This window comes from Amblyomma maculatum, chromosome 3 (assembly GCF_055883805.1).
Source record: "Amblyomma maculatum isolate TAMU_Amacu chromosome 3, ASM5588380v1, whole genome shotgun sequence".
Lineage (NCBI taxonomy): Eukaryota > Metazoa > Arthropoda > Arachnida > Ixodida > Ixodidae > Amblyomma > Amblyomma maculatum.
Window position 1 is genome coordinate 196,992,244 of NC_139346.1, and position 23,223 is coordinate 197,015,466.

The 23,223-nt window shown below is 46.8% G+C and overlaps 1 protein-coding gene and 1 long non-coding RNA gene across 6 annotated transcripts in view; one reads left to right on the forward strand and one right to left on the reverse strand.

The window, feature by feature from the left end:
- LOC146197365 (uncharacterized) overlaps window positions 1-23,223 on the forward strand; it is a 41,957-nt gene that overhangs the window by 2,117 nt on the left and 16,617 nt on the right. For 2 of the 5 annotated variants that reach the window (XM_084599176.1, XM_084599177.1), the window contains exons 1-3: window positions 15,228-15,335; window positions 19,031-19,127; window positions 22,479-22,590. In XM_084599176.1, the coding sequence (XP_084455302.1) occupies window positions 15,243-15,335; window positions 19,031-19,127; window positions 22,479-22,590 (302 nt within the window). In that variant the 5' untranslated portion in view covers window positions 15,228-15,242. Of the gene's footprint in view, window positions 1-15,227; window positions 15,336-19,030; window positions 19,128-22,478; window positions 22,591-23,223 lie in introns of those variants that run through there. The other 3 variants (XM_084599180.1, XM_084599179.1, XM_084599178.1) reach the window with 2 other exon arrangements.
- Window positions 1,625-10,806, reverse strand: LOC146197366 (uncharacterized). The gene is made up of 3 exons (XR_014705663.1): window positions 10,666-10,806; window positions 10,075-10,216; window positions 1,625-1,820 (listed from the first exon to the last, which is right to left on the reverse strand). It is a non-coding gene; the product is annotated as an uncharacterized LOC146197366 (long non-coding RNA).

A 23,223-nucleotide genomic window follows, 5' to 3' on the forward strand; every position in this document is an offset into this window, starting at 1 on the left:
TTGTTTGTGGTGACAGCTGAAACACATGCCTTTCCACCTTGGTTCTTCTGATGATCAGCTTCCATCATGCGGTACCGCTGTGTATCTATGCATATGTCAAGTGCATGAAGGAAAGACTCGGAATTTCGTTTCATGAAATACCTGTCGAATCAATGGCTTTCCAATCCAGAGGTTGCTAGCTTTGACCTGATTGGAGGATACTGAGCCCGTGTCGTGAGAGAGAAACTGAGCTGTCGAGGCTTCACTGAAATTGTCAAGAAGTCGGAAGGAAACGCACCTGTGGATGGCCTCATTGCTTATCAAAACAGGGGGACTAAAGTACCCGACAGAAGAACTGGTCTCAGTTTTGATAAGCCTCAAGAGGCTTGTGAACATTGTCCTTTACCACAGGAAAGCAATTGAAAAGCCAGTGGACGTCAATGTTGAGCGCATTGTCAGAATTCTGATGGACCTTCTAGTCTTGAAGTGCAAGAGCAAAGAGATGGATCACACGAAGGCTTTTATGGTGCTCTTGCGCCGCAAGTTTATTAAGCCACTACTCAGCAGCCAGGCAATGAACATAACAAACAAGAACGCTGTAGCAAAAATGTACGAGAAAATGCCATTGTCACGTAACTTCCTCAAACTGTAAAAGTGCACATTGTTCAGGGAGCTGAGAATACAGTGAAATACGGTAAATGAAAGTGCATTACAGAATTTTTCCAAAAAAAGCGCAACTGTAGAGAGCTGGTGAATGAGCTAAAATATCTCCTGTCATAAAATTCACCCACTTGCGAATATAATGCACAGTTTCCATATTCAGTAAGCTAAAACAGCGCGAAAATTAAGCAGATTCAGCAACCTGTACAGCATGGGCGTTGGGCTGGACGAAGATAGTGTCAGCTGGTGGCGCCACACTGCGCCAAGAGTGCGAAGCATAGCCTCCTGCGAGCTATCATTGTTTGGTGCGCGATCTGACTGGCATGTAAAGAATAGAGGAGGCGCTGTTCTTACGTTCCTGCAGGACACTAAACTGGACTGGAAGGGTCACTCTGGCTTGTGGATGGCTCTTGTGAGTGCTTATGCGCATAGTGACAGGTCTCTGCTAGGTCATAGAACTCTTTCTTTTTCATATATAACCGCTGTTTGTTATTGAAGCGGGGCAATTACTATTAGAATGATTGCGAGGCTAACCTTACCTATGGTTTACTACAGCCTCAGCCTTAGGGTGGAAACTAAAGCTCATTGAGACCCATGCATTCTTGTCACACAAAAATGTACAGTGACGTAAATAGACCTAATCCCCACTAACCCTACACGAACTTGAATAATGAGGTCTGACACGCACAGGATCAAATGACCGTCACACACTGGAACATCCATTGTTCCACCTGTCACACTTTGCACACACACTGCTCTGTGAGCATGAGAACTGCCAGGCACACTGGAGTCTCCCATTTATATGTTTTGTCTGCTAGGTTAGCTCTCTTTGCTGTGTTAGATTAGATTAGTTTAACGACCCAAAGCAACTCAGGCTATGTGAGATACCGTAATGGAGGGCTCCGGAAATTTCGATCATTTGGGGTTCTTTAAAGTGCACTAACATTGCACAGCACATGGGTGCCTTGATTTTTGCCTTAAAAAACGGCCGCTGCGGCGATTCAATCTCGCATCCTTGGGCAGAGTAGTTGAGCACCCTAACCACTGCACCACCATAGCAAGGTTTTGTTAGATTCTTCAAGGCAGTCACTGCTGCAGGGCTTGGCAACTAGATGTTCTGCACAGCAAGGTTGTGCTGCACAGAAAGAAGGAAGTAGCCTCTTTCTTCAGGTGTTGCCTTTCTGAAATGAGCACATTGCAAGAAAAAAACAAAAAAGCTGAAACCATGAAGGCCTGTACCTTACTGTATTTGTCTTTCTTAAATGTTTACTTTTTTATTTCTCAGGCTTGGCTGAAAGAACATTTTATGGTTTTTGATGATGTTTATCTGAAGACAGGAATGTTCCAAATCTGCCGTAGTTATACATTTCGTTCTGCAGAAGCATGTCTATCAAACTGCAAAGTTAATGTCCATGTTTTTAAAGTAACAAGCTACAGTTGTGCAAAAACTTAGAAAGCATAGGCTAATATAAACTTCTGATGATTAGAAAAAAAAATCATTTCTAATGTTTTTTAAACTTCGGTCGCATAATTTTCAGTGTATTGGTGTTCATAAATATCTGAATTAAGTTGCATAAAAATGATGCTGCAGCAGGTACAGTCCTTCCAATGAGACCCTTGTGCAAATCTCAACATACCATGTAGCTCTGAGCAGTCTACAACCTTTGTCAGATGGCTCTTTTTCGGTATGCGGTGGCATGCAGTGTTTAATGGTATGGTATTGGACATGGACTATGAGAGACACAGTAGTGGAGGGTCTCTGATTAATTTTGTCCACTTGGGGTTCTGTCACCGCACGCAGTCATTTTTGACATTTTGGCTCCATCTAAATCAGGCCAGTATTTACCTCCGATTTTGATTACAAAAAGGGAGCTCAGATTTTGATGAAGAAACTACAAATTCTTAAAACTTTTGAATGTAATGGACTAATTCAAAAAGCGAATGGTAAACTACTTCATGTAAACAGATTCATTGCTGGGCTTCAACATTTAAGTATGATGCCTTCATTCCTGCACACTAAGAGTTTCTCCCATATAGAGTCTGGGGTTCATGCTACTTGCAGCTCGCAAGGGCGATTCTGTTGATGACCTGGACAGCTGCCGCACATCGCAACATTGAATGCTGTGAAAATTGTGCATTGTCTTGTTCGCTTCGTTTTTAAACGTTTAAACTTACAGTAGTCAGCAACTTCTTTTCTTTGCATTATATGTAATGCACAACTTTGAATTTCTTAAATAAAACAGTTCTCTTGACTTAGGCAACCAAAATTATGCTTTTGCATTTTGCTCTCAGGGTGTGGTGCATTGCTTGATGACTGACGAGCACTCATACTCTGTCACATTTGTTCTTTCTATATCCAACTGCACAGAATAGCTAATGGGTATCAACACAATAGTCGTGTCCAAAACTCAGTGTTGGTACTTATCCTTGAAACAACGGCCAGTTGTTTTAGGAATAGGTACGAACGTTTCTAGAGGAAAGCAGGAATGAGGCAAATATGACAATAGCAAAACAGTGCATAGATTTTCTTATCACTGGTACAGCTTTCAGCAAAGTTCAAGGGGGATAGAAACTGCTTCCAGCTACGTGCATGGCTTTCACGCATGGACAGCTTTGCATTATATTCGTCCGGACCCAGTCTGTGAAGCTGGGATATAATAATGCTTGCATTTTATGAGTGTCATAGATAAGAAGTCTCCTGAGAGCTGCAAGGCAGGCTGAGCTAGAGTCAGCATCAAGCAGCATGCTTTTCTTGCTTCTTAACGGTGATATACTGAGAAATATTGCCAATATTTAAAAATTTTTAAACTTGTTTGTTTTTTCTTAATCTTAAGTCTACATTGTTCTGTGTGGGGTTCTTTTTTAGCTCACATGATTGTATCTCGTCGTCCATAAAACACACAGTTTTTCAGTTCAGTAGACACGTTTGTGTGTAGAACACAATGCATAGTTACGGCAGCTCTGGCAGGCTATGAGAGACGCCGTAGTGGAGGGCTCCAGAAATTTTGACCACCTGGGTTTCTGAAATCGTGCACTGAAATCGCTCAGCACATGGATCCCTCTCCGTTTCGCCTCCATCGAAACGAAGCCGCTGGCGGTCGGGTTCGAACTCGCGTACTCCGGTACAGTAGTCGGGCATCTTAACCACTGCGCCACCGTGGCGAGGCGTGAAGCTTTCGCTTTGAAATAAACTGCGATATGCTTGTGTGCCACTGTTTTGCGCCTCGAAACCGACGTTTTTCAGCCACGGCCGGCGACACGTACCACACTTCACCGCAAAGAGCACCTCGTTTTTATTGTTTTTTTAAGCATGACTTTTAATCTGCAGCATTTAAAGAACTAAAGATCCCAGCTCTTTTTTTTTTTTTTGCGTGAATGCTTTTTCGTAGAATTTATGTGCTGATTAGTTCAGTTTTCTTCTCGAGCCATTTCGGTTTCAGCTGTCGAACGGCGGCTTTGACGTAACTGACGATTTGAAGTCACATGTGCAGTGCAAAAACTGTCATATAATGGTTGCTTGTTCTTAATTTTTTTTCTCTTGCATGAGTAGGCGACCGTATAGAAAGGGGCGACCGTATAGGAGTTTTTAACCGTCGTCGGCGTTGCCGGCGTTGGCATCGTCGTTGCGAGCGAAAAATCGCGAGCCTGCCATTGGCGGACGGTAGTTGTCAAACGAACACGGCCAAGCACTGATAGCCCTGCCAAGGTGGTGCAGTGGTAAGACGCCCTACTACTGTGCCGTAGTACCCGGGTTCGAACCCGACCTCGGCTGCTGCGTTTCGATGGAGGCGAAACGAAGAGGCGTCCGTGTGCTGTGCGATGTCAGCGCACGTTAAAGATCCCCAGGTGGTCGAAAATTACTCCGTAGCCCTCCACTACGGCTTCTCTTTCTCTCTTTCCACTTTCACTCCCACCTTCCCTTCCTCCCTTCCCTTACGGCGCGGTTGAGGTGTCCACAGAAAACAAGTGAGACAGTTACCGCGCCTTTCCCTTCCTATAAATCAATCAGTTCAAGCACTGACAGATTGTCGGGTCGCGTGACTTCACGAGACCAGGTGACATGGCCGAGCTGCAGGAGCTTTACATGAGATGGCAATCGAACGCAGAACCCCTCGATCCCGCACCTGTCAGACACGTTATTTCTGTAATAATAAATTGGTTCACAGGAAAGGGAAGACGCAGTATATACTTGTTCTATGGACACCCGAGACATGCCGTAAGGGAAGGGAGGAAGGTGGGAGTGAAAGTGGAAAGAGAGAAAGGGGTGCCATAGTGGAGGGCTCCGGAGTAATTTCGACCACCCGGGGATTTTAACGCGCGCCGATATCGCGGACGCCTCTCCGTTTCACCTCCATCGAAACGCAACCGCCGGCGGTTGGGATCGAGCCCGGGCACTCCGGCACAGTAGGCATCTTAACCACTACGACACCGCGGCGGGGAAATCGTACTTTTAATGTTGGAGAATTAAGTGCCACCTAATTTTATTGTATGCCTCCCGAAGCGTCTTTTCATTTGCAAATAGCACGAGAGAAGAAAAATCTCGATTTAAATTTATTTACTGCTTGTTGGTGCAATATGCGTGCGTGACCATGTTGTACAATGTGTTGATTAAACTATAAATTTGTGTCTGTACTTATAGATGGTGCACGCGTGCACACGTTTCTCAGTTGAGGGCAAGCCGTCTAGTTAGAGCCAGATTAGGCATTTGTGAAGGGCGTTCGAGCATTGCTTGCGTGACGTCAAGTCTACCATAAACGGGGACGTATGGGAGACGAAGTATGCAATGCTGAATAGTCTCCTTTTATGCCCCATCCGACGCCACGCAAGCAATATACGAACCAGCCCAATCTAGTCAATCTTGCGTTTGAGAAGGCAACTGGAATGGGCGTCGAGATTTATCTTCGATGTGTTCTCTTACGACGTAACCCAGTAAAGTCCCCGTTTTTAACAGAAAACGAAAGATGCAGCTCTTTCATCGCACTTTCGGTTTGTGGGGTTTAACGTCCCAAAGCAACTGAGGCTATGAGAAACGCCGTAGTGGAGGGCTCCGGGAATTTCGACCGCCTGGGGTTCTTTTAACCCGCACTTACATCGCACAGTCGAAAAGCGGCCGCCGCGGCCGGGATTCGATCCCGCATCCTTGGGCACAGTGGTCGAGCGCCCTAATCACTGCACCACCGCGGTGGGGCTGTACTGGCTGAATGAACGAGGAAAATACGGTATCGTTTGACAAGTCTATCAATACAGGGGCTGTTTGATGCTTTTCCGTGGTCGTTTTATCCGCATTGCAGCTAACTAGATATATTTTGTCTATCAATACAGGGGCTGTTTGATGCTTTTCCGTGGTCGTTTTATCCGCATTGCAGCTAACTAGATATATTTTCAAAAACTGCGAGTTAAAACTTGTTTCAACGTTGATATGAATTTTCCCAGGATATATTCTAACGTTTTTTTCTTTGTATTATTGGACAGACTGGTGGCCAGTTCTGCAGCCGCACATAACGCAGCCTGTTTGCAATTTAATCAATCCTCTCCGTATCGGTAACGTTGAATGTGGAAATGACATTCCTGCTGCGATGCTCTATAGGACTTGAAACTTTGTTTTGACGGTAAGGGAAAGAGGTCCGACAAATAAGTAGATGGTCCTACACTTTGCTGCTAGTTCACGAAGTTGAACTCTCGCTACCACTGGTGTGCAGCGCCGACAGGTTTAGACTGCATAAGTATTCAACAAGCCTTGTATGGCGGAAACAATTCAGCGGCACACTGTCCGAAGAACCCGGTAAATCTGAAAATGAGGCACTTGTGCCAACAAGGGGAAGACAGGAGACGCGGAAGTTACCAAAGAGTGTACAAATGCTGCGATATCTAATCCTCAGATGAGAATGATTCGCCTTCTTGTTTGGTACATCCGCCTGCTTCTTTTTTTTTTTTTTTTCCTTGGATCATGGCTTACTGCTGTCAAAATGGCATCACTATAAAAAAAGAACTCGGGGACACTTTATCTTGGCAATGGGCGCAAAGGTAGGGAGGCGGGGCGTCATTAAACGTGTTGCTCCGCCATGTAGTTCGACCGCGCGGCTTTCGGCCTGCATAGACGTTGCGGGTAATTTCTTTCGTTTGCTTCGACAGCCAGCGTCTCTTAAACTTGACTCGAATCTTGTCTGGTGAAAACGCTTCCAACCGTTGCAGAGTGGACGAACCAGAACCGGAACAACCCAAACAGGCGGCAGTCGCCATCTTGTCTGCAAAGTCGGGGAGTCTCGAAAAACCGCGACGGACTTTAGACGAGAAAACCCGGTGGAACCAAGACAAGTGTTATAGGCATAACAGCTTCATTTCGAAAAATCGGTTCTGTTTTAAGAAATAATGGCGTAAATAACTAGTGCTATGATTTCAATTTGTTTTTGCAGAAACTACTCATGTAACTAAGGGCTATATTCAGCTGCGTAGGCAGATTATGCGTTTCGGCTCTGTAGCTTTGGCTCCATTGCCAAGAAAGTGTCCCGAGTATATCTGTTTCGCTCTATACCTTCAGTCAGAAATGAAAGCGTTAACAACGCTTCGGTGGTATTCAATTGCGTGGCAGTGTAAGGTTTTTCGAAATTGCTTCGGAGTTCCTGAAATGCGCGGCCTTCGGAAGTGGACACTGCGATTTGATTAGGTGTAAAAATGCTTTACCGCATGCCGATACAGTTAGTTATCGCTGTCCAAGAACTGAGTTATAACACTAATCCTCGCGACCAATCCTCGGATTAGGAACAGATGCTTATTTTGCTGCAGTTATTTGACTGCATATGTCTTCAGAGAGAAGGGCGCATAATCCCAGGGGAAATGCTCACGGCACCCACATCAACCCATTTCACAGGAACTTAGATGCTTACAAGCTTGAAAAGGCTCTGCAACTTTGTTCAATAAACGTGCGGTATGCATGGGTGAGCGACGCAACTTGGATAGCCGCCAGCATTTTTTTTTTTTTTTTTTTGTTAATGCACTCGGTTGACGCGGTGTTATCTGAGGTCGAAATTTGAGTTTCAGCGTTTTCGTGCTTTTCTCTCTCCTCTCGTCACTTTTAGCGCGCTGCGCGGAGTCCCACCGTCTCGACGCCCGCGGTAAAGAGTATTCTAGTACACTGTACCCGCGGAAATTCCCCTGTAGGCGGAGCTTCCTGGAGTGCTGGCGCGGCGCAGCTGATTGGCCGCAGCAGTTGTGTGACGCCAGAAAGAATCTAACCAATAGCTGTTTTTAAACTCATCTGACGCGGAGGAGGGTGCGAGTTTTAAATGTCGCTTGAATAAGGGGGAGGGAAAGAGGGAAGGGTCTTCCTTAGCCCTCTTGCGTGATTATGGGTTCTTAGCTGCGTTAGAAGCATTATATATTTTTGCGCAGGTTCCATAATAACAGTCTATCGAATGAGCGAGTTTATGCACTGTACGCAGACGGGGCTGCAGGGTTCCTTTTTTCTTGTGTGATCAGAGGACAGACGCTTATTGGTTATAGGGAGCCAGATATACGATTTTTGTTGACGTCGTTCGGACCATAAGCAGCGTGCAGAGTGGTGCCTGGACATTTACTGGACATGCACAACATTCTTGCCACCTGGACGACCTTTGCCCGAAAGTCCGACTACCAGTGCTAACTCATTTCTACGCGAGATCCGTAAAATGACTGCCCAAAAATCCCTACTACGGGGGGAAAAAAAATGTATCCCGCTTCATAATTTTGACCAGTAATGAGTTTGATAACTTGAACGAAATTGCGCCATGAATTGAAAGGGCAGAGGTCTGCTTCATTCATACGGTTTGTTTTTTTGTTGTTTTTTTTTATTTTTTTTTTTTTTTTTGGGGTGGGGAGGAGGGAGGGGTTGGTTCTTTCATTGAAGGCTCGAATATATATTCTGGAGCTCTTTCTTTCCCTTCGATAGCTACCCTTTTTACTTGAAATCAGCTTCCCACTGTAGCAGGTATTCTCTATTTTTTTATTTGTCGTACATTGCGGTGTTCGAGTTTCGCTCAACTTGCTCGCAATTAGCCGCTGTTCGGGGTGGCTCAGTGGTTAAGGCGCTCGACTACTGTTCCCAAGGACGCGGGATCGAATCCCGGCCTTGGCGGCCGCTTTTCGGTGGAGGCGAAAAGCAGGGCGCCCGTGTGCTATGCGATGTCAGTGCACGTTAAAGAACCCCAGGCAGTCGAAATTTCCGGAGTCCTCCACTACGGCGTCTCTCATAGCCTGAGTCGCCTTGGGACGTTAAACCCCACAAACCAAAACCAAACCAAAGCAGAAGTTCTTTTTTTTTTCACTTTCTGATGCCTGCAGCGCGCAAGAAGTTATTGGTAGGGTGAAAGCGTGATATATGGGCCCTAATTAATCTATAGGTCTGTCGTGGAGGGCTCGTTGTTTCACACATGTTTTCACACCACCACCATGTTCGTTACGCTGAGCTGGTACGCTCTAATAAGAAATCGGCGCATGCAGAGCAGGGCCGTCGTCTCTCCTTTTTTCATTTTTTTTTTTTTTCATGTCGAACACGGTTCAGCAGTCTGTTATATTATCCACTTTTGTTTTTAGAGGGCGGTGGTTATACATGTTGTGAGTTTATTCTTTCATTAGACTGCACAGCGACAAAACACCCACAGCGCGAAAGAAAAAAAAAAGCACCTAACTTCTCTGTAAAAAGACGCTAAATCTTTGCAGCACCGTAAAAGAACAAATCCCTAGGTTTGCATCACTGCGGGCTAATGTTGCGGACAGGATGCAGGTAGCTGGCGCTCTTTGTTCGCCTCAACTCAGGACTTGCGCGGCCCACTGCGGAGACCTCTGTGTTTCGCGGGCGCGGTTGTGACGGAACGGCCGGGGTAATTTACTTCCGGTTGCACCCGCGGCTCATGGGTGGTTGCCCCCGGCGATGGCTAGCCCGTCGTGTGGCGCTGTATTTGGCACTAGCAACTTGGCATACCTTTCTTAGGGGCTTTGCCGAACGTGCTTATTCTCTCCCAAATGAACGCTGCCAGCACCCTGACTTGGCGGACGGACGGAGAACGATACGTGTGCTGTACAGCGCCTGCAACATGTTTCCACTGTGTGACAGATCGCTGGTTCAAATGCGCATCGCGGTTTTGGTGGAGGCCAAATGTAAGAACACATTAAGATCAGTGTGATGTTTCAACTGAAGTCGCTGTGCGAATCGTTGACCAGGGAATCATCCCCGCTACAGCGCAAATGAAGGCACACTCTAAGATGCGATGTCTCGTCTCCAAATGGTGCCAGCATCTGGTGTGTCCATTCTGCGGGGAGCTATATACTGTAAGCGACCTGATTTTCGCGCTTTTCACACATCGCTCATAGAGTGCGGAAAATGCCTTGCGGGTAATTTCGCCAAAACTTCTAGCTCTAGAAATTTAGGAATGCCCCCGGTATGTGCACATTGTTGCTTACCTGCAGCTAGGAGTTGGAAGTTCAAAGGCAGCTATTCATTCCTGTGCTGAATGGCAAACTAGCGCCAGACTTTTTGCTGATTCGCTTTCTGTCATCGTTGCTTATGTCGAGCTCTTCTTTTCTCCACGAAAGATCTTGCACTCTGCGGTGAGCAAAAATACCTTGACAACTTTTGACGTCTTCGCGTATTCGCCGCGTGAAGGGTGCGACATTACCATTAAACGGGATGTTTAGGCCCTCGTGGAGGCAGCAGAATTCGACTCAGAAATGTACACTGCTCTTCGAGGAACAAGAGCTATATACCAATCTGTTAGGAAGGGCTAAGGGCCGGGCCTCATGTCCTTACACCTTGCGTCCGCTTCGCGAAATTTTTACTGCTCGTGAACTACTCTTAAACTGAGAGTATAGCCGAATCCATGAAGTATTGGGTTCGCGAAAATAAGTCGCTCACAGCGTCCTTCTCGCTTATGTGTGAAATTACGCAAAATTAACCCCCCGCCCCCCTCCTTACCCCCCACCCCACCTCTAACGCGCTCCGCCCCACCCCAGGGAAAAAAATGAGCGAAGAGCAGTATAGGATGAAGTAATCACCCGATCTGTGAGGCTTCCTCCGGCCGACTTTGTATCGGTGAAACTCATGAAACATTGGACCTGCGCCTGCAGGGACGAGGTGGAGACCCTGGACTTTTTCTTGTGGCGTAGCGAAGCTAGGAGCACGAAACGGCTGCTTCCGCAAATGTGGATTAAAAATCTTTCGAAGCCTCTTTTATCAGTGAGAAATTCTCTTTTGGAGAAACCGCTTTGAGAGAAATGTCACCGGCAAACCTGCCCGCTGTAGGATATCCGTCGATATGACCTTGAAGGACGTGTGCTGCTTTAGAAAAATGTTTTCGATGTCGTGCCTATATAGCGCTTACATTGCGATCTCGGTATGACGCCTTTTGCCTCATCGAGCGTACCGTATACCGTTGTTGAAGGCGTTGGCCCTCCTTCAAGACGCCCTGCCCGAGGGCGGCCAGTTGTCCCCGCTGTGGCGCGTAATGACGGGTGAATCACGCCGGCACCAGGAACGCGCAGCGATCGTGGCCGGATGCTCCGCCGTCCGCGATAAGGTCCGTGGTGCGGCCCGCGAGCGCAACCCTCGGGAGGTCTCGACTCTATCGGCGGTGGCCAGCAGTGGCTTCCGGCGAGCGCGCCCCGGAAGGCGGCGTCGCCGCCTTATCTGCGGCTTCCACGCGCTTCCGACGGGGCTTCGTCGTCGCTGGCGCTACGCCGACTCCTTCCAGCACCAGGGAAGGGACAACGTGTTAGCGACCGACCTAACCGTGTCACTCTGGCTACGCCAGCTCTGCGCGCGACGTGGCGTTGGTGGCTTATCACCACAACATGGAATGGAGCGCAGTTAACATTTCAGGGGAGGAGAAAGCGAGGGCTCATTGTGTCTGCGCTTGAAAGGTCCCTCGCAGGGCTTCAACGGATCTTCACCCTTTCAGGCGCCCGTCGCCGTTTCGTTGCAGAAATTTCGTTTTTTTTTTTTTTTCGTTTTTTTTTCCCCGCTGCTGCAGGCATCGAGGTAGCCGGTCAGTCAGGGTTTTGCAACGCAGGACAGCGATGGCTTGTTTTCAGACATTTACTGGCAAGAAGAAACTATGAATGTTCGGGGAGCCGGAAGATCACAAGAAAAGTAGATGTCTCGAGACTGCTGTGATTGTGCAGTTCTACTGAAGCCAGTTCGCCTACCAGGCACGGACCAATCTGTGTGAGATGGTAATTGTTAGAAAAATAGAAGGCTCACTAATTGCTCCCCTGCAACAGGACACCTGTGTCATGAGGGGTGGAATAGAACATGGCGTTTGGGGACCTGGAAAAGGTCGAATTGTGAGGGAGGTTTTGTGCACCTGGAGAAATTAATTGTTTTGTATATATAGATGTCGTTACTGGAGTGATTCACAACTGTCTTCCGCTAAACTGCGATTGATGGCGGCTCATATCCGGCCGCGTTCAGCGTCGTCATCGTTAGGAAGACTCTTCATCGTCCATTGGTTCACGACCAGCACTTAAAGCTATAGAGTCCAATATCAGAGAAACCGGTAATATCAGTGCATATGTAAAGGACCAACCTTAACTTGATGGTCTGCCACGAATTGCAGCGAGAGAGAAAGAAAGAGAGAGAAAGAGAGACCCTTTGATGAAAAACAGAGAATTTAGCCGGCGTTTAGATTTCGGTGGCATGATACTCTGCGTAGGAAGGGGAATTGTGGAGGGAAAGATTGAAAAATAACGGTGAGGAAAATAAAAGAAATGAATGAGGAGATAAAATGCGGCCATTAAATGCGTTCTAAGGTGCATCGTGTAGTAATGGTATAAAATGAAACGATGAAATGCATAATCCGACAAATGTGCTTATAGAATTCACAGCGTGAAAAATGCCTGAGGGTAACATGCAAGGTGAATTTAGAGTTTGTCAAGAAATCCAATCTCATTGAAATACGCAGATAAAAAGTTCATTGCGAATGTCTCTTAGCTAGAGCAGGCTAAGGGATCTAAAACACTGTCCTGCACTAGGGAGAGTTTCTCCATGCTATGTTCATAATACGCACGCTCGTCAGCATACGCAGGGCACTTAAGCAGGATATGTGCGGCGAGTGCCCAGTTGCATCCCATGACAATTTTATTACAGTGAGGGAGTAACTACTCATTAACGTCCACTTAAGTGCAGCCATATGACTTCAAAAAGAAATCTCGACATCTTTCACGGAGACTTCGTAGTGCAATAAAAATTCGTCCTTGTGCTGGGCAGTCACTTGCTCCACCGGCTGAGCTAATCAGGACGCCTTGCAGAAATCAGATGGTAGGGCAAGAACGAACTGATCAACAACTCAAAGTGGGAAAAGTGTTGGCATGGGGTTTAGGGGGTCTATGGTCCAAGGTCCATGGGTCCATGGCTGAGTCCATGGACCCGTTGGCCGAGGCTGCAGTAATGCACGGCGGGCCAGCTATTTCTGGCCCACCGAGCATTGGTGTAGAGTGTCATGCCATGATTCTTCAATAGGAAAGGTAGCGGTCATGAGGGACACTTGCTAGAAATGTGCCTTCTTGGTGTCTGAACCCTGACGGGAACCTGTTCTTGCAGAGCGCGCTGGACAGCTTACGGCGTTTCACGACAATGTTCAGTAGCTCCCGTGTCACGTAATCATAATAAATCATCGTGCTGTATGTGCAGTGCTCGTTGTGTTAGACTGTTTAGTGTTGTTACTTTGAACGTTGCGAAAATTGCGATTAACAGCCTAGTCCAGTACATCACCATCGTCAGCCGAGTTTAGTACAAAAAAAAAAAAAATAAAAAAAATAAAAGCGGTATTTTTGTGTATCAGGCAAGCCATGTTGTTACTTAGAATTTCCTAAGCTCCTGTATTACTACTACTGCTCCTCTGCATTGAGGATATGTATGCTTCGCGGGACAGTGCATAGTCGCGATAGTTGATTTGAATATGCCACATACTGTAGGGCACATTTACTGGCTCCTGTGTGCTCTCGTGGGCTTGCTTAGTTGTTTGCGGGGAAAAAAAAAAAAAAAGTTTATACGAGAAGGCTACCGTTCTCGAATGTGCGCACTGATAGATCATTTTGGCTCTACGCGATTCTGTTAATTGAATTCCATACCCTGTCTCGTCACTCTCCAAACGGCTTCAGGCCCCCCTTTTCTTAAGTAAATCCATCCGTTGCGTTCTATCGGGGAAGAAATGAGTTTGCTGCCGGCGGCGGGGCTGCCTTTGTCGCTGATAAATTAACTCGTTGCTAGACGGACAGGCGGCGACACGGGCGCTCTTATATTGCTGGACTGCTGCCAGAGTTGACGTGAGAGCATGCGCTTGTCTTAGCGTATACGCTGTAGTCTGTAGATGCAAGTGTACTTTTCCGGCCATCGAAAAGTTTGCTCCGCAGGTGGGGAAAAAAAAAAAAAAAATTACGATCAAGCGTCTTGTGGTCGAAAGTGCGAGAGGGAATATCGCTTCATGTTTTTTTTTTTTTTTTTTTTCATATATTTTGCGAACCATGAGTTTCGTGTCACCGCGCAGGCAGGCGAACTGCGTTTCGTTCTGTGATCTGGGTGCTTGTGTGGTATTATCGCTTTGTTTTCATCTTGTCTTTAACGCAACAGTCCATTTGCTCTGTATATAGCTTGCTTTATGTAAGCATATGGGTCGCACAGCAGTGCTCATTCGCTCTTCGACTGTAGCGCTTAAAAACTCGTGCACTGATTCCTTGCATAACACTGAGCTCCCAACTCAACAAAATTATATGTGGTATTGTAAGTGTTGATCAGTTGAGCTATATTTTCATTTGCAGTCCACTTCACGCGGACTCTGTCTGTGTGCTTGATGTCATGTGTTAGATATTGCTGAGCTGTCCGTCTTAATGGCTTGTCCCGCTTTTCTGCTGTCAGTCATATAGGCTTCAGCTAAAAGATTGAAAATGTGATTGCCATACTTTCGGTATCAATCATTGGGACATGTGGTCGCCGAATTCCAGATGAAACTGTCGAAAAAGAGTATTGGAAAATGAAGGGATTTGAAAACAAATTTCTGGTAGACACTCCTTTCCTCATTCCCTGCATCCCACCCTAGCTCATTGCACGGGTCGGCTGTCCACCTGCAGGTGGTGATGGTAAAAATATTTATTTCGGATTTGTTGTAATCGTCCCTAGTGGGTGGAGACCTCAGTCGCGGACCGCAATGATCGACACGATCCGGCTCGCCCGCTCGATCAGCAGTAGCTGGCTGCTCGGGTCCGAGCCTGGCGGGGCAACCTTCCAGGTGGAGAGTGAAGGGTGGGAGGTTGATGCCTGGTTCCTTGTTGAGTTCGGGGCACTCCCAGAGAGCGGTAGGGTGGCAGCTTCCTCGCCTTCCTTCGAACGTTTTGTGAGGGAAAGGGGCCAGAGGCGAATAAGCGAGAACGGTATGGTTGTGGTGTGTGTGTGCGTGGCACACTCTTCGGGCCCATTGACAGCGTGTTGCCACAACTACAGTAACGGCGTCGCGACCGTTTCCTACATGCACATAGCACGCGCGCTTCCTCCGCTGGCGGCTTCCGGCGCTCTTTCCTTCCGGTGCCTCCTCTCCCCGCCGCGGGTGCGCTGCTAGCGTCCTTAAAGACGGCGCCCCGCCATGCGCCCAGCCTTAGTTCGCAAGCCAAGATCTCCTTCGCCACACGGTCACCGCAGCACTCGAGGAACGGCAACCTTTGCATCTGGGCGACAGGTACGTCGCACCCGCGTGGAGGAGCCAGCCCGCGGGCCAGGTTCCAAGTGACGTCTCATTTCCGGTCAGCAGATAGCCGCTATACAGGAGTAGCCTTCCCGGACCCCTTTCTGTTTTCTTTCTCTGGCGACGCACCGCGTGTTTTTCAGAGTAACGACTGTCATTAGGTCTGGCAACAAGCCGGATTCGGACTTGCTCCGCCGCGCGTGTTTCGTGTTCTTTGTGTCGAGCAGCGTGGCCTCTCGCAACCAGCCACGACAGCACAGCGCATCTAGTGTTCGGTTGTGGAAGCCAAGGTCGCGGAATCGATACCGGCCGCGGCGGCCATACTTTGATGGAGGAATACAAAAACGTCCGTGTGCTGTGCGATGACAGCGCACCTCAAAGGACCCTTGGCGATCTAAATTAATCAGGAGCTGTCCCCTGCGGCGTCCCTCATATTTCATGCTTCGCTTTATGACGTCAGGGAACGCCATTTGTGATGTGTATCCCGCTGAAAAAAAGCTGAATTCATAGAAATATAATTATTCATAACTGCATTGTTGAACTTGGCTAATTAGGTTTGCATCTGGTCGAGCCTGCTCTCAGGTAGTTAGATCGTCGGCGACTTTCCTGAACAGCCGCAAGGCGACGGAGTAACTTAACACCCCAACTGTAGCTGCGCAAACTGCTCCCGAGTGCCGCAGAGGAGCACTCACCTGAGTGTCAGAGAGGGCAGCGGATTTTCAAGGCCCCGCCAATATCTCCCGCTGTGTCTTTTCAGTCGCGGGTCGCGTGGCTGATGGTACACCATGGACAAAAGTGCGTCACTCACTTGAGCGAAAAAATGCAACTTTCGCCCGCTGGCCTAAAGGAATAAGCACGTCCAGGTTCCACGGAGGACGTCGTCGATAGTGTGCCACCTGTGATCACGTGGTGCCGGTTAGAGAGAACGACTGTTCGTGTTTGTGCTTCCCCATTCACTTGTTCCCATTTAATATCTTCCGAGAGATTACACTCAGTTTTAAAGTGGTAAACTGCGTCGGTAGACCTGCCATTTACGAAGCGTGCCGGACTTTTTATATATTTGCAGCTTGCGCCTTGTTAAGACAACAGCCGTGTTTTAGGATAATTCTGCTACTAAAGTCCATCCCTGAGCCGACGTTAGTGGGCTTAATTCATTTCCTCGGGGAAGGAATTTTTCGCTTTTACCGTAATCAGTAAATAACCTGGTGTAAACCAGCGTTGGCAGTGATATTTAGGGCCACACCTAATTGTACAATGTTCCTTAGGTACATTTCGGATAAGTAAGGTCCTGAATTTCTGCTCTGAGGTGTTCCGCGTGGCGGTTAAATGTGTCAAGCATTATTATCTACTGAAACACTCTCTTTGGCAGCGTCAGTGCAGGTAAATTTAACCAATGGCCCTCCCTTGAGTAACAAAGTATGCTGCAGCTTCTGCGTCAAAATGTTCCTTTTTAGAATAGCGCGAAGGCTTTTGTAAAACCAAAGGTAGATTCCTGCACAACCTTTCTCTTTGATCACTGTTCTGCAGAACAGAAAAGGAGTAATAATTGGCTCACTGGAAGGGAAAGGCGCAGGATCTGTCGCACTTGTTTCTGTGGACACCTGAACCGCACTGTGAGGGAAGGGAGGAAGGTGGGAGAGAAAGTTGAAAGTTAATCGTAGTGGAGGGCTGCGGAGTAATTTTGACCACCTGGGGATCTTCGTGCACTGACATCGCACAGCACGCGTACGCCTCTTCGTATCGCCTCCATCGAAACCCGCGCAGCGCTGGCGGTCGGGATCGAACCCGGGCACTCAGGAACAGTAGTAGGAAGTTTTAACCACCGCGGTGGGGCAGAAAATGAGGCGCTTGCAGTGGTAGAAAATTTCTGGCATATAAGCTCGAAATACGGTGCATCAGATTGATGTATAGAATTATATAAATATCGTTGCTTAGGTTTAAAAGTTCTTTACTCATTTATTTTTTACTTTTAATCCTATTCTGTATGACTCCCTCCCTCCTTATTTGAAGCTATTTTCTATATTCTAAGCTATATTTGTTTTGATTTCACTGACGATTCGCGTTAGTTTTCCCATTTTGCCATTCCGAGGGTTTCCCTTTGTTCGGGGATTGGTTGGTTGGTTGGTTCACAGGAAGGGAAAGGCGCAGTATCTGTCACACTTGCTCTGTGGACACCTGAACCGCGCCGTAAGGGAAGGGAGGAAGGTGGGAGTGAAAGTGGAAAGAGAAAGGGGAGCCGTAGTGGAGGGCTGCAGAGTAATTTCGACCACCTGGGGATCTTTAACGTGCGCTGACATCCCACAGCACACGGAACTCCAGAACGTAAAATATGGCAAAATAGGAATTTTCGCGATGTTTCGGAAATTCGCTAAACGGCTATTTTTATTGCCTCGCTTTCTCCAGGTCGACGGAATTTTTAAGCTTCTTCGGAGGAAAAACGGGGACCTGAAACGGGAGTTTTTCGGCTTGATTGAGGCCATTTTTTTGGTTACGGATTATAACGTCACAACTTTGTATCGAGTTTCATATGGTCGTGTCTTTTGCTGGCTTAATTATCCTAGTTTTCCTTTCATCATGTGTAGAATCAGGAGCTACTCGAAAGCCCAACGCGTTCTTTTTAATAGCTATAGATGTGTAAATATACAGTCCACCAGAACATGCTTTATGTTTTTTGCACTTTTCCCGCATGCTTCACAAATATGATAATAATAATAATAATAATAATAATAATAATAATAATAATAATAATAATAATAATAATAATAATAATAATAATAATAATAATAATAATAATAATAATAAATATGATCTCCCTGTTCGTATTTCTGCATTGTTGTAAGGCAGCATATATAAGCGCCTTTCGAAATACCGTACAGCGTTTCCTCCCGGATTTTGCTCTTTCCGGCTCTGTATTCTCGCCATATGACTCTTGCTCCCATTCTTTTTTTTCTGCAGTGAGCTTTCTCGGTAACGCTGACTTCCTTTTTTATCACGATAACTTCATTTTCCCTTTCTCTTTCCTCCGTACACGCCGGAAGCTTATAGTCATCTTTCTCGCGTGTCCGCGTTTTAACTCTACAAATAGGCGAATATTTTGGCTACCCATCTCTTCGCCTCAATTTCTCGTAGCGGTTGCTCAAACTACGCTTTGCTCCGTGCTTCCGAGGTTCTCGTGCCTCTAAGGACAGCCAGACCATGACGCCACGTAGATGTTCGCGTGTGACTGTTTTGTGGACCCCCGGAGCTATGCCGCCCACCACCATTTGGTTAACCTGTAGTCTAGCTGTACCATATCTGATTCTAAGGCACATGTATCGCGTTCGCAGAAGTCAGTCCCGTATAGTCATGACACCCTTTCACAATTCCCGTTTCACTTCGTACCGGTTTTATGCTCGCGATGCTCTGTGTCGGCAAGCGCCAAAGCCGGTTCTTGCCATACTGAACACATCCTTCAGCCAGTCGGGACGCGTTGGCTTCGTTGTGCTCTAGTTCCTCTTTCCTTTCCTCCTCAAATGTTCCTTATGGGTCTTTAAATATCCCTTTCCATCTTATCTGTTCGTCTATATATATGCGCGGTATATGCTCCCTGCATTTGACACTCTAGCTTCCAGTTCCGCTATCATTGAATACCATAACGCGACTTTTCAACATTGAACTCGCATCTAATGTCTCCTGTTTGCTTCCCACAGATATCCGAGAAAAGTTTCAGTTCGCTCCAGAAAGTGCCGCGTGCATCTAACCGGGAAGTCGTTGGACTATTCCTTGTCAACTGTATGTTAAACACAGGTCTCATTTAGCATGTCTTCTTTGTTTCGCTGTATGCATGAGTCGTAAATAACAGTCGCGAATATGGTCACACCTGTCGCAAAGCTTTCTTTTTCACCTTCACTTCCTCCGTGCTATTTAGCCCTAGCTACGTGCTTTTGTGCACTCTTATATCTTATGTATTGCCTTTATTAACTCCTTTACGTAGGAATCTAGCTGTGCTTCCGTTAGGAACTCCCCATGATAATTCCTGGCTTACGATATTGCATACCATTTTATGTAGAGAAAAGCCAGCCGTAGCAGCCACTTTTGCGTCATAGCTATTTCAGTACACTGCATTGTTACTGCAAAGCGCCCTCTAAACGACTGCCCTGCCTAAAACCACTTTAAACTCCTTCCAGTTTGCAGTTTTTCTCTACCCTTATAATTATGCTTTGATAGCTAGTTGTATAGCAAGCCTCTATACCGTCGGTCTTGGCGTTCTCGGATTTACATTCGTACATTCAAATTAGTCTGGTGCGCAGCCAATCTGGTACCTGCATGCTAGCTCTGAAAAACTAGTTCTATAGATAGGTTTGGGCAGTGCCCCATTACTTTGCGGCTTCGCCCCAAATTACTAATCCCATAGTCGGGTACAACTGAAGAAGAAAGCGGCAGATGCCTTACAACGGAGGCCCTTGAGCAAATGGCGTTGACCAACCCTCATAACGCCGCGGTTGATCCGATTGAGGTGCAGTCAACCCCTTTTTATTTGCCATGTCCCGCGTTGTTCCGCTAGCGGTTCCACGGGGATTATTCACGAGAATCGGTCGACACCACTGGAGGGTTCTCTTTGAGGGGCTGCAGCCCCCCCCCCCCCCCTTTTTTTTTTTTTTTTGAGTTCGAGGAGAGAATGCAATCGTCGACTTGTCGCAAGTTGTATACGTAGCACAAAAAGGAATTCTGATCAACATATTGTACCACTTTAAAAACTAGTACATAGACCGAAAACATTGAGGCATCCTTGTAACCTTGAATTTGGCGTTTGAAAGCTTCAGCGTCTTACCGCCGTATAAAACTCTACACGAACAAACAGGCCAACTCAGTAATCAACCTTACCGGAAATATTATCGCGTCTGAATACTTTCCAGTGCTTTCTCCCAGTCTGAGGTCTCCAAGCTCATCTCTTCGCTGCCATCCTCAGCATTGCAGCACCTGTCGGCCTAGAAACCGTCCCTGTTTTCCCCGTCCTGTATGGAATCTTTTGTGCCTCCCGCCTTCTTATTCCAAAACTTGTTCAGACCGCCCATGTTTCCTTTCTTTTTTTCTGTCACCCAGCGATCGCTCTTCGCTTTAGCTTTCGCGTTTGTGAGCTCGTAGACACGTAATTTCCGTTGTACGCACTTGTCCCACTTTCTGTTAGCCTCTTCATACCCCAGCCCGACCCTCTTGCCCGCTCTGTGCTCCTTCGATGCTTGTCTTTCGAAATCAACTGCCCCTCTAATTTCGGCATTCCACGAGGTACGAGGCTTCTTTCTGCCTTTCTCATTGTTCTTTTGTTCAATATTTTTCATTTATTTTCTAGTAAAGCCAACTAGCCCGCCATAGATTTTCTTTTTGGTGCTTTTTCTAGGGGGAAGGGGGGGGGGGGTGATTGAGCAACTTTTTTTCTCCACTCTTTTCAGAATATCCATCACTTATTTGCTATTCGAAAATGCTCTGCCCACATCTTGGCCTAAACTGTCGATCTGTGCGCTGCCCCAATAACTGATAACATCTTTAAATATTCAAGATGGTATATTTGTATATTTGGTAACTGCTTGCTGAAATCATTTTTTCTGCTATTTAACGACAGACACAAACGGAGACGACACACAAGGGACACTCGCTAGATGTCATGTTTATAGTCGCTCCCTAGGCTGTACAAACAGTATTCGTCTATTTTCTTTTCTTTTAGCTTTTCACTAATATCAGCGCAGACAGAGTGTAGTTAGTGCCGAGCCATCGGTTTCTCGATTGCCACATCACACATCCCTCACATTTGCCTTCTGCAGTAACTGTAGCGAAGTCCTGTTGTTAACATAAATATAACGGTAATGTGCCGTTCGTGTGCCCATCGAGTTCCCCAATGCGCGTATATATCATATCTCCTGTAAGGATGACCCCTTAACTATTTTCTGTCTCTTGTATGCCCGAGTTTGAACAGTTAGCGAGCTCTTCATTGTTCTGTTTACACTCATTACTTCTCACTCACGGGTTCGCGCCTGCCAGTGTGTCATGGATGCATAAATATTATTTGAATGTTTTTCCTACCCGCGCCTTACCGAACAAGTACGCATATCTCCCCCGTTCTTGATCCCGAGCTCTGGTAGCACTCCTAGAATACGTAATTTTATTAGGGACTTTTAGTGAAGCGGATTTACCGTAGACGCTTACCGATTTACCGGACTCCCGGTACGCACGCGCAGGGGCAGGGCTGGGTCAAGGTGCGACCACGTCAGTACTCGGAGGTAGCTTTCCGTGGCTCTCCAGCCAAAAATACGGAAGCGGGGCTCGCATAACATTGTGACTATACATCAGTTAGTAGGCATATGATATTTGGCCTCAGTTACGGTTCCAATTATGCTTTGAGGTTGAATTGCGAGCTACGCAGAAATACGTTCCTCTACATCACTGATTATCTGTGTGACCCGAAATTTGTGGACTAATCAGTAGTCCACACGACGCGCGTTGACAGAATAAGCCCATGGTGAAATCGTACAGTTAATAATAATAATACTGCAGTAATTCATACGGCATTCATACATGCAGTATTCATTCATACAGTAATTCATAAGTATAATCATTATCATAAGATTAATAATCGTACAGTAAGTAATAATGTTAATAACTAGCCAGGGAACCCGGCTTCAAACTCGGTCTTGGCGACTGCGTTTCGATTGTATTTATAGTTCACTATAGTTTCAGTTGAGGTGAAACGCTATGCCTCCGTGTATTTTGCGACGCCAGTGCATGGTGATTAAAGAACCCCAGGTGGTCGAAATTCTCCGGAGCCCTCCACTGTGGCGTCTCTCATAGCCTTAGTTGCTCTGGGACGTTATACCCCGTGAACCAAGCCGAATTCCTTACTGCTATATACTATTCCGGATCCAGATGCGCGAATGACTTTGAGGTACTATATTCTTCTGCGGAACGAGCTTGTGTGTTTCGGCTCCGTAGCTTGCGCCGCATAGCCGCCGAAAGTTACGTCTCCGCTATGCTAAAAGACTCTATTATGGAGGCGATGGGCGTAGCCGCACGTGGTGCTCGTAGTGCGAACTTCTGTCGATATTCGCTTCTGCGGACCTCTTTATTGTGGCAGATTTTACAGCCGCCTTCTGCCGCCTCTTGCAGGGCTGGTGAAGATCGCCGAGTCCCTTGGCCAGACGCTGCTGCCACCGCGCAAGAAGATCGTGGTGCTGCTCATTGGGAACCATTCGGCCGGCAAGAGCACCTTCATCAACTGGTACGTGTTCATGCTGGGTCTTCATCATGATGAGAGCTGTATACGCGAGTAGGATTGTATTGCTTATCGCTGCAAATGGTTCTACATTCAGTGATAGATAGCGGATGATACCACTTTAATGGCAAAAAGTGAAGTGGAACTCAAGATACTTCTGATGCGCGTACAAGAAGAGAGTGAGAAGTTTGGGCTTAAACTGAACATTAAAAAGACAAAGATCATGGCGTCTTGCCCTATCAGGTCCTGGAGCATCAAGGGACAAGAAGTGGAAGCTGTGACAGATTTTCTCTTTTTGGGCTCCAAGATTACCCCGGAAGGAGACTGCAGCCATGATATTAGGAGACGCCTGCTTTTGGGAAAGAAAGCCATGGCTAGCCTTGACCGCCTAGTGAAGAGCAGAGACATTACACTGCCAACTAAGATCCGTATAACTTGTGCTATGGTCTTTCCAGTTGTGATGTATGGATGCGAAAGTTGGACTGTGAAGAAGGCTGACCGCCGAAGAATTGACGCGTTTGATTTGTGGTGCTGGCGGAGACTCTTGAGAGTTCCTTGGACGGCCAGAAGATCAAATCAGTCGATATTGTCGACCATAAACCCTGACTGCTCATTGGAGGGTCAAATTCTAAAGTTAAA